Consider the following 12,777-nt stretch of genomic DNA (forward strand, 5'->3'; position numbering starts at 1 on the left):
GTGGGTTTTTTCCGAGATCTGCGGTTTCATCCCACACTTCAAAGACATGCAGGTCTGTAGGTTAATTGACTTGATATGAATGTAATATTGTCCCCAGTGTGTGTAGGATAGTGTTAATGTGCGGGGATTGCTGGTCGGTGGGGTGAAGGACCGCGCTGTATCTCTCAAATAAACAAAACGGTGTGCCTATTATGCCTAATTGGAATTTTAAGCAGAAAAAATGATTTTGGAATAACGTTAACATTATAAATAAAATATAGCAAATAATGTAAAAATAAAATCAGGAAAAGATAGAAAAGTAAAAGGAGTCGAACAACATCAATAGTTTCCAGTTTTGGTGTTTCTTTTACATGGTGTACTGTGTGGTAATACTTGATATTCCAGTTGGAACTGTGAACCAGAGTCATACTTTGCATATGTTATCTTCTGGATTTTATCCTGTTTATCTTTCATTTATAAACTTAACTCATGGGATTAATTTCCGGGTTTACCACAAAAATAAGATTTTAAGAATTATTGACAGTGCAATCATTCACTATGTTAAGAGGCTTTTTTTCAAGTGTTTTGCCCTACTAAAAACGACACAGCATTTTAAATGATTGCAGCATTTTTCTATAAGAGAACATCCCCTCCAATATTTTATCTGGAATCGCATCAATTAACCAAAATCCACGTAATCAAATTAAAGTTGTTTGACCTATATCCAATAATGTACACTTTCTGAAGATAGACATAAAAAGCTGGAGTAACGCAGCAGGACAGGCAGCATATCTAGAGAGAAGGAATGGGTGATGTTCTGGTTCGAGACTCTTCTTTAGACTGGTTAGGGATAAGGGAAACGAGGGATATAAACGATACGGAGAGATAAAGAACAATGAATGAAAGATATGCAAAAAAGTAACGATGATAAAGGAAATAGGCCATTGTAAGATGTTTGCAGGGTGAAAATGAGAAGCTACTGCGACTTGGGTGGGGGAGGGATAGAGAGAGAGGGAATGCCGGGGCTACCTGAAGTGAGAGAAATCAATATTTATACCACTGGGCTGTAAGCTGCCCAAGCGAAATATGAGAGACTGTTCGTCCAATTTGTGTTTAGACTCACTCTGACAATGGAGGCGACTGAGGACAGAAAGGAGTATGTAGGAATGGGAAGGAGAATTAAAGTGTCTAGCAACCGGGAGATCAGGTTGATTCAGGCGGGTTGAGCGAAGGTGTTCCGCGAAACGATCGGCCAGTCTGCGTTTGGTGTCGCCGATGTATAAGAGTACACATCTTGATCAACGGATACAGTAGATGAGGTTGGAGGTGCAAGTGAATCTCTGCCTAACCTGAAAGGACTGTCAGGGTCCCTGGGCAGAGTCGAGGGAGGAGGTACAGTGACAGGTGTTGCATCTTCTGCGGTTGCAGGGGAATGTACCTGTGGAGTGGGTGGTTTGGGTGGGGAGGGGGTGGTTTGGGTAGGAAGGGATGAATTGACCAGGGAGTTGCGGAGGGAACGGTCTCTGCGGAAGGCGGAAATGGGTGGAGATGGGAAAATATGGCTCGTGGTGGGATCCCCTTGGAGGTGATGGAAATTTCGGAGGATTATGTGTTGTATGCGATGGATGATGGAGTGGAAGGTAAGGACCAGGGGGACTCAGTCTCTGTTGCGACTAGGGGGAGGGGGTGCAAAGCAGAGCTGTGGGGTAAATGCATATTTTCTGGTTACAATGCTTGTTCTGAGGGAAGCAAAAACAGTTAAATATCTCATTGCAAAGTGTCATTTGCGAATAAGCGAGATTTTAAGGAAAATCTTAATTTAGATGTATTATGCATATATAAGTCCAACATTTAGTAGCTGTCGTTTCTGATTTTTTCTTACTATTCCTTTATAGGATTGGGCACTTCTGCCAAGAGCAGCATTTATTAACCACTAGAACAGGGTGGACCCGTTGGGCCCAAAGCTCTCCTGAGGGAGCCACTCACCCCGTCCCCGGGCGGCCATCGAAGCCTCTCCTGCAAAGGTTCGTTAGTAGCTGAGCAGCAGGCAGGTCCCGCCTCTTCTGCTCTCCTCACCCCCCCCCCCCCCCCCTCATTGGCCGCCACTCCCGTAACACGGGAATGGGGGGGGGTCCTGCCTCCCTCCAAGCTCCCATTGGTCAGATCCTGTCCTGCCCTCGACCCTTACTGGTCGGGCGGCTGTTGAGTTCCCATTGTGATGTCGAACACGGCTGATGGGCAGGGCAAGTGGTAAAGGAATTTATTAAAGTTTAAAAAGTGATTTTTAAAGTTTAAAAAGTGAAATATAACAACCATTTGAACCGCAGGACAATGATGAGTAAGGTGGGCCTACAATTGTCACGCTATCGTGTACCGTTTTGGCTGTATTTCGGGTACGTACAAACTAACAAAGCGACAAACAAACAAGATGAGAGTTTTAGTAATATATTAATATAGATTCCAAATTGCCTCTGTGAAAGTAATGGTGAGTTGTACCTTGACCCGTGTGACTTAAACAAGATATCATATCATATCATATCATATCATATCATATCATATCATATACATACAGCCGGAAACAGGCCTTTTCGGCCCACCAAGTCCGTGCCGCCCAGCGATCCCCGTACATTAACACTATCCTACACCCACTAGGGACAATTTTTACATTTACCCAGCCAATTAACCTACATACCTGTACGTCTTTGGAGTGTGGGAGGAAACCGAAGATCTCGGAGAAAACCCACGCAGGTCACGGGGAGAATGTACAAACTCCTTACAGTGCAGCACCCGTAGTCAGGATCGAACCTGAGTCTCCGGCGCTGCATTCGCTGTAAAGCAGCAACTCTACCGCTGCGCTACCGTGCCGCCTGGAGGAATTCTGGAGGAATTCCGATTTATGATGATTCAATAAAGAGGAGAGAGGAGGCATAGCAATGAAGGATTCGAAAATTATATCCAAGTTAGTGCGAGTTATGATTTAGCATGGGACCTGACTTTCTTAAGTATCTACTGCTTTTATTCTTCTAAATAGTAGGACTTGTGGATTTGTGCTGAACGGACACTGGGGACTTACTGTTAGATGGAGTAGACTATAGTTTTATTGTGCTGGTAGAGAATGTTGATGATAATGGATGGAGTATTGATTAAATAAACTGCTTTGTTCTAATTAGAGTTGAACTTCTTAAATGCTGTGGGTACAGTAATCATCCAGAGAAGTGGCTTGTTTTCGAAAACAGTCCTGAATTGTACCTTGCAAATTACGGAAAGATTCTGGAGGTCAAGACATGAGTTACTATAGTAAAATACAGAGCTTGTACAGCTTTTGATTGATAAAGGGTGGGCATAAGGAGTGCAAAGCTATATTATTCTACTATTTTGGATTCCAAACCCAGTAGATTCCTAACCTAGTAGATTAGCCTGTAATCCACAAATATTAATACATTGATTTCATCATTATGGTGAAGGGATTCAGGGAAGGAACATATATGATACTACTCCACTCTTCAGAAATGAGCGCAGGATTCAGATGGCTTAGTTTTAGAACCTGTGAAAAGTTGGGGGATTGCTGACCATGATGATATAATTGATTCATTTGATAATACAATTGCAGTGTTCTTATTACTGGACCTGGTAGGAACCTATAGTAACATGTAAGTGCTAATGGGTGTGTTTTGGAAAGGGGGTTGATGGTTTGAAGTGCTTCAAGTTTGTACCTGGAGATGGAGGGCAATCAGAATCAAATCTGAATCGATTAGGCTCTTTATTTGTGTTAATGCTCACTTCATATGTGAATTGAGGATGCGTCTTTTTGCACTTTACCAAGATAGTATTGAGTGCAATCCAGAGACATGTGCGTGTGTTTATCTGCTACCATTTTCATTCCCAATCAAATTATTTCACATCCCATTGGAACTTACTTTATTAAGATATTAAAAATGGTCTTTTGTGGCAAGAAACACCAAATGTTATCCTTGACAGTGAACAAAGGTTATTTGTATGTTCTGCAGTATTCTAGGCGTTGTATTCCATTGCTATCATTTATTGATGTCTCAAGAAATCTACATAAGAAAACTAAATACTGAATATCCATAATACTAGATTGCATTTTCTATCTATTTGTCATTTCCTCTTTGGGAATAGTACATAGGTTTATTTTAGTCTTTTGAATATGGTTTTGATTTTTGTGTAAGAAGGAACTGTAGATGCTGGTTTAAACCAAAGATAGACACAAAAAGCTAGAGTAACTTCAGCGGGACAGGCAGCATTTTTGGAGAGAAGGAATTCATTTTTGTGTCTATCTGTGGTCTTGAATTTGTTTGGTACCTGTTATGTTTGTGGCAAATAGTGCTAAAGTCTGATATGTTATACATACATTTCTTGATGGAATTGTATGACTCTGCTTTGTTTCATTGTTGTCGAATGACCTCAGTGGATCCACTGAGTGTTTTGACCTCATTACCTGTTATTTCTTGACTGTTCAAGGTTCTTATCTTGTTTCATTGCTGGTATTTTGGTAGCTCGAGCAAAAGCCATTTTTTATTTTGCTGTATTAGTTTATACATTGGTTTATAAGGTATGTTGAAATTGTTGCCTGAAAAATTTAGACCAATTTTATATTCAGTATTTGTTAATGCCTTAGTTGCATGTGAAGAAGAACAATCTTATGTCTGAAATCTGAAGAACAATCTTATGTCTGAAATCAAAGATGTGTACGTACTATGCTGCATTTATTTTAGCAGATGAATTTTAGTTAGTTAAAAAGCAATGCACCATAACTGATGAGTTAAAATAATCCAAATATCATTCTGCAGTGAGAAGTATTTATGATGAAAGAAATGCTGATGCCCTTCCATTAATAATTGATTTTGTTTTACAGGCAGCTGCTATTTTCAATTCTGCTTTTGGAAGTTTTCTGGTAAGAACCAAAGCATTTAATAATTATAATACAAGATTTATTTTTGTTATTTAAATTGCAGTGATTATTTATTATTGAGTTACTTAATAAACAAATTCGAGATTTCTCGGATGGTTTATATTAGGAACATCTTTAAAAAAGTAACTATTTAAAATTATGGTTATCTTTTAACTTTGCAATCTGTCCTAAAATTGCTGATAAATGAAATGAAGATTTTAATAAGTCTTTTCTTTTTCTCTTGTTTTATTTTGTAAGATTATTTCCAGTTCATAACTTTAGAACCACTTTTTACAGATAGTTTGTTGGTATTATTGAATTTGAAGATGACTAAATATTAATATTTGCATACTGCTCTGAATTGTGGCTACAAATTCATGATGCTAATGCAACAAAAAATAGTTTTTCTGTAATTATTTAAATTATTTTTACAGAGCAGTACATTCTGCTTCTGGCTGCTAATCCTAACGAATGGAATTCTAAAATTTCTCATTTACTCGTTAATATTTACAAAGTGTATTTCAATATTATTCTTATAGTGAACCTCCACTACGTTTATAAACATATTTTTGGATGGGATACCAATTGGTTATATTTTTGAAAGGACTCTGTTGAAGCATGTATTGACATTTTTATGAAGATCATCAAATAAATATTTGTTACAGAAGGATTTATATCAGGATGCTAAATTAAAGTACATGGATGTTGCCGAAGAGGATAATTTAATTTGTAGCTGTATTTCGTTTATGTTTATATTTTTGCTTTCTACTTATACCAAGTTGTCAATTCTTACTCACGATCAAGAGATTTATCATACAAATCTTTTTTTAAACTGATACATGTTTAATTACAGTTAAACAAAGGATTTTAGAAGCTTTGGTATTGTTTTAGTTTAGTGTCCTGTTTATATTTGATAGATTAATACAATTTACATAAATCTCGGACTCTTTTTGCATTGTGCCACAGAGAATTGCTCTCAGTTAGAGGTATAATTTCATTATCTTCTATCCATTTTATACATGCTGTTTTACAATAAAATAGATTGGAGTAAATGATTTGATTTCCCTCCTTGATGTGCAGTAATAATATTTGATGGCAAATCAATTATAGTCTGCTGAATAGCCAGCTAATAAAATTTGTCTGTGCTGTTATCAGTCTAAATTATGAACATTTTCTACATTTTAAAATATTTTTCTAACTGTTGTAATTATTGGAATTTGCATCTGTGTTGTGAATATTACTGTAATTTGTAATGATTTGAGGCAGTACAAGGTATATAAGGAATAAATGCCGATGTGAACATTTAAAATTCCAGATACACCTATTTGTCAGTAAAAGAAACCTTGAAACATTTTTAGTCCCTAATCAGAAGAAATAATTTGTTTAACAATTAATATTACTTTGTTATTTATAACTGATGCATTGGCTTTAAAAATGTGTCTTGGTAAAATATATTTATTCAAAATTATTAATTTCATTATTAGTGCTTAAGCTGATATTTTCTCACTCAAATGTGTATCTGTAAATACCAGCTTCACACAGTGTTTGCAATGATGTCAATTTAATTGAGGAGTATGTAAATATAGCAGTCATTTCATTTTTCTTGCAAATTTATAATAGAAATTTAATTGGTGATGACTAGAAGTTCCAACTTTATTTTATTTTAACCAAGTTGATTTTTAAGACCGTGATTTACTTTATTCTATGTGAAATGTACATGCTCCTAATAATATCGAACTTGGACAAGTGATATTTTCAATTGGGAATGGGGGTTGCATTGTAGGAGGATAAGCAACCTCGAAATATTTTACAAATAATTATGCCAAACGTGTGAAGGATTCGATTGCAATCTACAGAATTTGAAGAAAAAAAAGAAAGAACCTTTTATAATGTACTAGCTGCTGTGGACCCGTTGGGTCCAAACCTCTCCTGCATTGGTCTAGCACCCCCTCCACTCACCCACTCCATCCCCCCTCAACCCCCCTTAGCCTCCCATCCTCCCCACCCCCACATCCCTCACCCACTCCATCCCCCTCAACCCCCCTTATCCCATCCTCCCCACCCCCACATCCCTCACCCACTCCAACCCCCCTTATTCCCCCTCTTCCCATCCCCTCTCACCTACTCACCCACTCCATCCCCCCTCAATCCCCCTTAAAACTCCCCCAAACCTCTCCTGCATTTGTCTAGCACCCTCCACTCCCCCTCTCCACCCCCCACTCACCCATTTCATTCCCCCACAACCCCCCTTTTCCCCCCGCTCCTCTCCTCCCCCCTCACCCACTCCAACCCCCCTTATTCCCCTCCCCCCTCCACTTTTAGAGGTTCTCCGGTGGTGCCGCCATTCCCGCCCCGCGGTTCCTCGCTTCATTATGGGGGGCGGGAACCTCCCCCTCTGCCTCCTTACGGTCCCGCCTCTTCCGCTCCACTCCCCCACCCCTCATTGGCTGCCGCTTCCGTCACTTGTGCGGATCCCGGCCCCTCCCCTCCTTCCGGCCCCGCTTCTTCCGCTCTCTTCCCCCCTCATTGGCTGCCACTGCTGCCAATCAAATGGCGATCTCATATCACCCGTTGGGTTCCCATTGTAACGTCGAACACGGAGGTATTACTGCATAGACGCGGCTGACGGGCACGTCAAGTGGAAAAGGATTTATTAAAGTTTAAAATGTCAATAACTTCTAAAATATAACAACAATTTGAACGAAACTTGCTACTGCACAATGCAGGCCAATGGTGAGTAAGGTGGGCCTAAAATTGTTGGGCTATCGTGTACCATTTTGGCTGTATTTCGAAAACATATATATACATACAAACATACATACAAACATACAAGATGAGAGTTTTAGTAACATACTAGAAAAGGGTGGGCTCGTTGGGCCCAAACCTCTCCTGCATTGATCTCGCACTCCCCTCTCCCATTCCCCACCCCCCTCCCCCCACTCACTCTAACCCCCCTTATCCCCCCCTCACACCCCTCACCCACTCCATCCCCCCTCAACCCCCTTTATCCCCCCCTCCTCCCCTCACCCCCCCCTCACCCACTCCATCCCCCCTTATCCCCCCTTCCACCCCCACACTCACCCACTCCAACCCCCCCCAAACCCCCGTGGATTGCGCGCACGGATCGAACACCATCGGTTCATTAAGAACTGCTGTGTTCTGGTGTTCAGAGGGACATGGCTGGAGACCAGCGTACCCGACTGTGCCGTCACTCCGGAGAGTTTTTTCGTATACCGACAAGACAGAACGAAGGACTCAGGCAAGTAGAGAGGAGGGGGAGTGTGCTTTATGGTTAACTCTTCGTGGGCCATGGATGTCTGCGTTTTAACTATACACTGCCCCCTGGTTCTGGAGCTGTTGACCATTAAAGCTAGACCTTCCTATCTCCCCAGAGAGTTCAGTTCAGTCCTCCTTGCTGCTGCTTACACCCCCCCACAGGCTGACAAATCTCTAGCCCTGGACGAACTGTATGGGATTGTAAATGAGCTGGAGAACTCCCATCCTGAGGCTGCGTTCATTGTTCTGGAAGACTTCAACAGAGCCAATATGAAGAAGGTTCTCCCAAAATACTTCCAACACGTCACTTTTCCCACTAAGGGAGAGCAGACCCTGGACCATTGTTACACCCCATTCAGAGACTGTTATAAGCCCCTCCCTCGCCCTGCTTTTGGTAAGGCAGATCACTGTTCCATTCTACTGCTGCCTGCATACAGGCAGAAACTAAAACAGGAAAAAACGGTTTCCAGGGTCATATATAAATAGAACAATGAGGTTGATGAGGCCTTACAGGACTGCTTTGATACAACCGACTGGCAGATGTTTGAAGACGCAGCAGAAGGCAATATCAACGAATACACAGACTCTGTCTGAGGCTACATAAGTAAGTGCATCGATGATGTGGTTCCATAAGCCACCATCTGCACTTACCCAAATCAGAAACCCTGTCGGACGGGAAATCCGTGCTAAACTTAAAGCACGGACTACTGCCTTCAACTCAGGCAACCTCAACGCCTACAAGGTAGCCAAATATGACCTCCGGAAGTCCATCAGGAAAGCCAAGAGAGTCTACAGAAACAAAGTGGAATCTAACTACTACAGCTCAGACTCCAGACGCATGTGGAGTGGATTACGCTGCGTCACAGACTACAAAGGGAAAAACAGGAGCACTGTTCAGCCTACCGCATCGCCCGGGATGAGGTGTTTCACACTAGGGCATCAGAGATGTCCTCATTCTTCAGAAAACGGGGCTTCCCCTCTTCCATTATAGATGAGGCTCTCACTAGGGTTTCTTCTATGGTCGCGAGGGGGCCCCGCGGTGGGGGTCCCTCTACGCAGGGATTCTGCCCCTCTCCATCGGGGACCTGGGGTGGAGGGTATTGCACCGAGGAGTCCCCTGCAACCTGTTCCTCGCGCGGTTCATAGACTCGCCAGCCGTCTGCCACTTTTGCGGGTTGGAAGAGTCTGTGTACCACGTGTACATGGAGTGTGTGAGGTTGCAGCCCCTGTTCCAATATCTAAAGGGGCTGCTCCTTGCTTTTTGGCTGCACTTTTCACCCACCATCCTCATCTTTGGACACCCTGTGCGTAGGGGAGAGGGTAGGGCTGAGGATGTCCTGGTTGGGTTGTTCCTGGGCCTGGCCAAACTGACCATCTGCGACTCACGGCGCCAGGCGGAAGAGGGCTCTGCCCGAGCCAGCTGCCTACCCCTTTTCCGGGGTTACATCCGCGCCCGGGTGGTGTTGGAGAGAGACTACGCACTGTCCACGGGCACCCTGGAGGATTTCCGGGACCGCTGGGCACCGCGGGGGATTGGATGTATCCTGGATGGGGATTGTAATATAATTATATAATAGTTTCAATTGGTATATTTGTTTGTATAGTATTCTGGTGGTGGGTTCTGTTTTGGTTTTATTGTATTGTATATATTTTAATATTTGAATAAATATTTTTGATTTAAAATTTTAAAAAATAAATTTTAAAAAAGGGTTTCTTCCACATCCCGCAGCTCCGTTCTTGCTCCCCCTCACCTCATTCTCACCTTCCACCCCACCAGCCAGCGTATCCAACAAATCATCCGCCAACATTTCCGTCACCTACAAAGGGACCCCACCACTGGCCACATCTTCCCATCCCCTCCCCTTTCTGCGTTCCGCAGAGACCGCTCCCTCCATAACTCCCTGGTCCACTCGTCCCTTCCTACCCAAACCACCCCATCCCCAGGCACTTTCCCCTGCAACCGCAGGAGATGCAACACCTGTCCCTTTACCTTCCCCCTCAACTCCATCCAAGGACCCAAACAGTCTTTCCAGGTGAGACAGATGTTCACCTGCACCTCCTCCAACCTCATTTATTGCATCCGCTGCTCTAGGTGTCAACTTCTTTACATCGGTGAAACCAAACACAGGCTCGGTGATCGTTTCGCTCAAAACCTTCGCTCAGTCCGCCTTAACCAACCTGATCTCTCGGTGGCTGAGCACTTCATCTCCCCTTCCCACTCCCAGTCTGACCTTTCTGTCATGGGCTTCCTCCAGTGCCATAGTGAGGCCCACCGGAAATTGGAGGAACAGCACGTCATATTTCGCTTGGGCAGCTTGCAGCCCAGCGGTATGAACATTGACTTCTCCAACTTTAGATAGTTCCTCTGTCCCTCTCTTCCCCTCCCCCATCCCAGTTCTCCCTCTATCTTCCTGTCTCCACCTATATCCTTCCTTTGTCCCGCCCCCCTGACATCAGTCTGACAAGTGGACCCATTGGGCCCAAACCTTTCCTGCATAGGTGCAGCACCCTCTCCTTCTCCCCCTCCCCTCTCCCCCCTGCACCCTTCCCCTCCCCACTCCCCTCTCCCTCCCTCCCCTCTCCCCTCTACCTCCCTCTCTTCCCCCCCTCCCCACCGCTGTCCCCCCTGACCCCCCCTCCCTCCCCTCTCCCCCACTCATCCCCCTCAACCCCCCTTATCCTACCCCCTCCCTCCCTCCATTCCCCTCCCTCCCCCCTCCCTCCCTAGGAGATAGATTTAAACTTTAAAATGTGAATAACTTAAAAAATATAACACCAATTTCAATGAAACCTCTTCCATTAGCACCAAAGGGACGACGGTGAGTAAGGTGGGCCCAAAATTGTTGCACTATCGTGTACCGTTTTGGCTGTAGTTCAGGAACAAACAAACAAACGAGAGTTTTAGTACATAGATACTAGCTGCTGTGGTCCTTTTGGGTCCAAACTTCCTGCATTGGTCTAGCACCCTCCCCTCCCCCGCTCACCCCTTCCCCTCCCCCTCACTCACCCACTCCATCTCCCCTCAACAAACAAACATATACAAACAAACATACAAGATGAGAGGTTTAGTAATATATACAGATAGATAGATGTAGGGAATGTACTTATTCATAATATTGTACATAAAAAGGGGTGATTACGTAGTTGGGTGTGTGCTGCAGGCTCCTGAATAGTCAACAGGAATTAAAGAACAACTATGCTAGGAGATTGCAGGCAGCTGCAAGACTAGTAAGGATGTCATACTATATTAGTACGGTTGTTATAGTGTCTCTCAGAGACCAAAGCGGTCGTCTATATGTGGAGCTGCGGGAGATGGCAAGGTCCTCAATGAGTAATTCTCCTCTGCTCTTACTGTTGATGAAAGCATGAAGGCTGGGAACTTGGGACAGTTATTGGGAATGTTTTGAGGACAATCCATATTACTGTCAAAGACGTACAGGACGTCCCAAGACATGGGAAGGTAGATAAATCTCCAGGGCCTGTTCAGATATATCTGAGAACACTGTGGGAAGCTAGAGAAGAAACTGGAGGCGCTTTGGCTGGGATATATAAATTATCATTAGACACAGGTTCAAAGCTTTTGATGAGGTTCCACACGATAAGTTGCTCTGGAAGGTTAAAGGAGAGCTAGCCAACTGGATAGAAAATTGGCTTCATGGAAGAAAGCAGAGGGTGATGTTGGAAGGTTGCTTTTCGGACTGGAGGCCTGTGACTAGTGGGATGCCTTGGGTCAATGCTGAGCCCATTATTGTGTGTGGTTTAGAACAATCATGGAGATGAAAATGTGGAAGGCATGTTTAGCAAGTTTGCAGGTGACACAAAAGTGGGTGGTATTGTGGATAGTGAAGATAGTTATCAAAAATTACAGCAGGATCTTGAATAGTTGGGTAAGTGAACGGAAGAATGGTTAATGGATTTTAATGTAGATAAGTTAAAATCTGCAGTAGCAGCAATCAGCAGCAGCAGCAGCAGCAGCAGCAGCAGCAGCAGCAGCAGCAGCAGTAGCAGTAGCAGCTTGGGAAGTATTGTGTGGAGATAGTAAGGAGTAAGACCTGTGTGATCTCCCGGACAAGTTTCGATCTCCTAGCTTGGGGTCGGAGAGGAATTTCCCGGATTTTTTTTCCCAAATTGGCCTGGGTTTTTTATCCGGTTTTTCGCCTCTCCCAGGAGATCACTCAGTTCTTTTGGGTGGGCGGTTGGAGCGGGTGGAGTAGCGGCCGGGCGGTAGGTTTAGTAACCGAGCATGGGGCTTTGTTTGGAGAGTATGAGTGCCAGGGCAGTTTATTGTTCTGGGTGTCGGATGTGGGGAATCTGGGAGTCTGATAGTCTTCCAGACATCCACATCTGCGCCAGGTGCGATGAGATGGGGCTCCTAAGGGACCGTATTAGGAACCTGGAGCGGCAGATTGATGACCTCCGTCTGGTTAGGGAGAGTGAGGAGGTTATAGAGAGGAGTTATAAAGAGGTGGTCACTCCAAGACCACGGGAGGTAGACAAGTAGGTCACGGTTAGGGGGGGCAAGGAGCAGAGGCAGGGACGAGAGAGTACACCAGTGGATATACCCCTTGGTAATAAATACTCCTGTTTAGGTGTTGTTGGGGAGTATAGCC

General features: G+C 43.9%; 1 protein-coding gene across 4 annotated transcripts in view; it reads left to right on the forward strand.

Moving 5' to 3' along the window:
* slc10a7 (solute carrier family 10 member 7) overlaps positions 1-12,777 on the forward strand; it is a 121,044-nt gene that overhangs the window by 35,913 nt on the left and 72,354 nt on the right. For all 4 annotated transcript variants that reach the window (XR_013547707.1, XR_013547708.1, XM_078406143.1 and 1 more), the window contains one exon: positions 4,856-4,894. Coding sequence is in view for 2 of the 4 variants with exons in the window: in XM_078406143.1 (XP_078262269.1) it covers positions 4,856-4,894 (39 nt within the window). In the remaining 2 variants the exon portion in view is untranslated. The remainder of the gene's footprint in view (positions 1-4,855; positions 4,895-12,777) is intronic.

Source organism: Rhinoraja longicauda, chromosome 1 (genome assembly GCF_053455715.1).
Source record: "Rhinoraja longicauda isolate Sanriku21f chromosome 1, sRhiLon1.1, whole genome shotgun sequence".
Taxonomy (NCBI): Eukaryota; Metazoa; Chordata; class Chondrichthyes; order Rajiformes; family Arhynchobatidae; genus Rhinoraja; species Rhinoraja longicauda.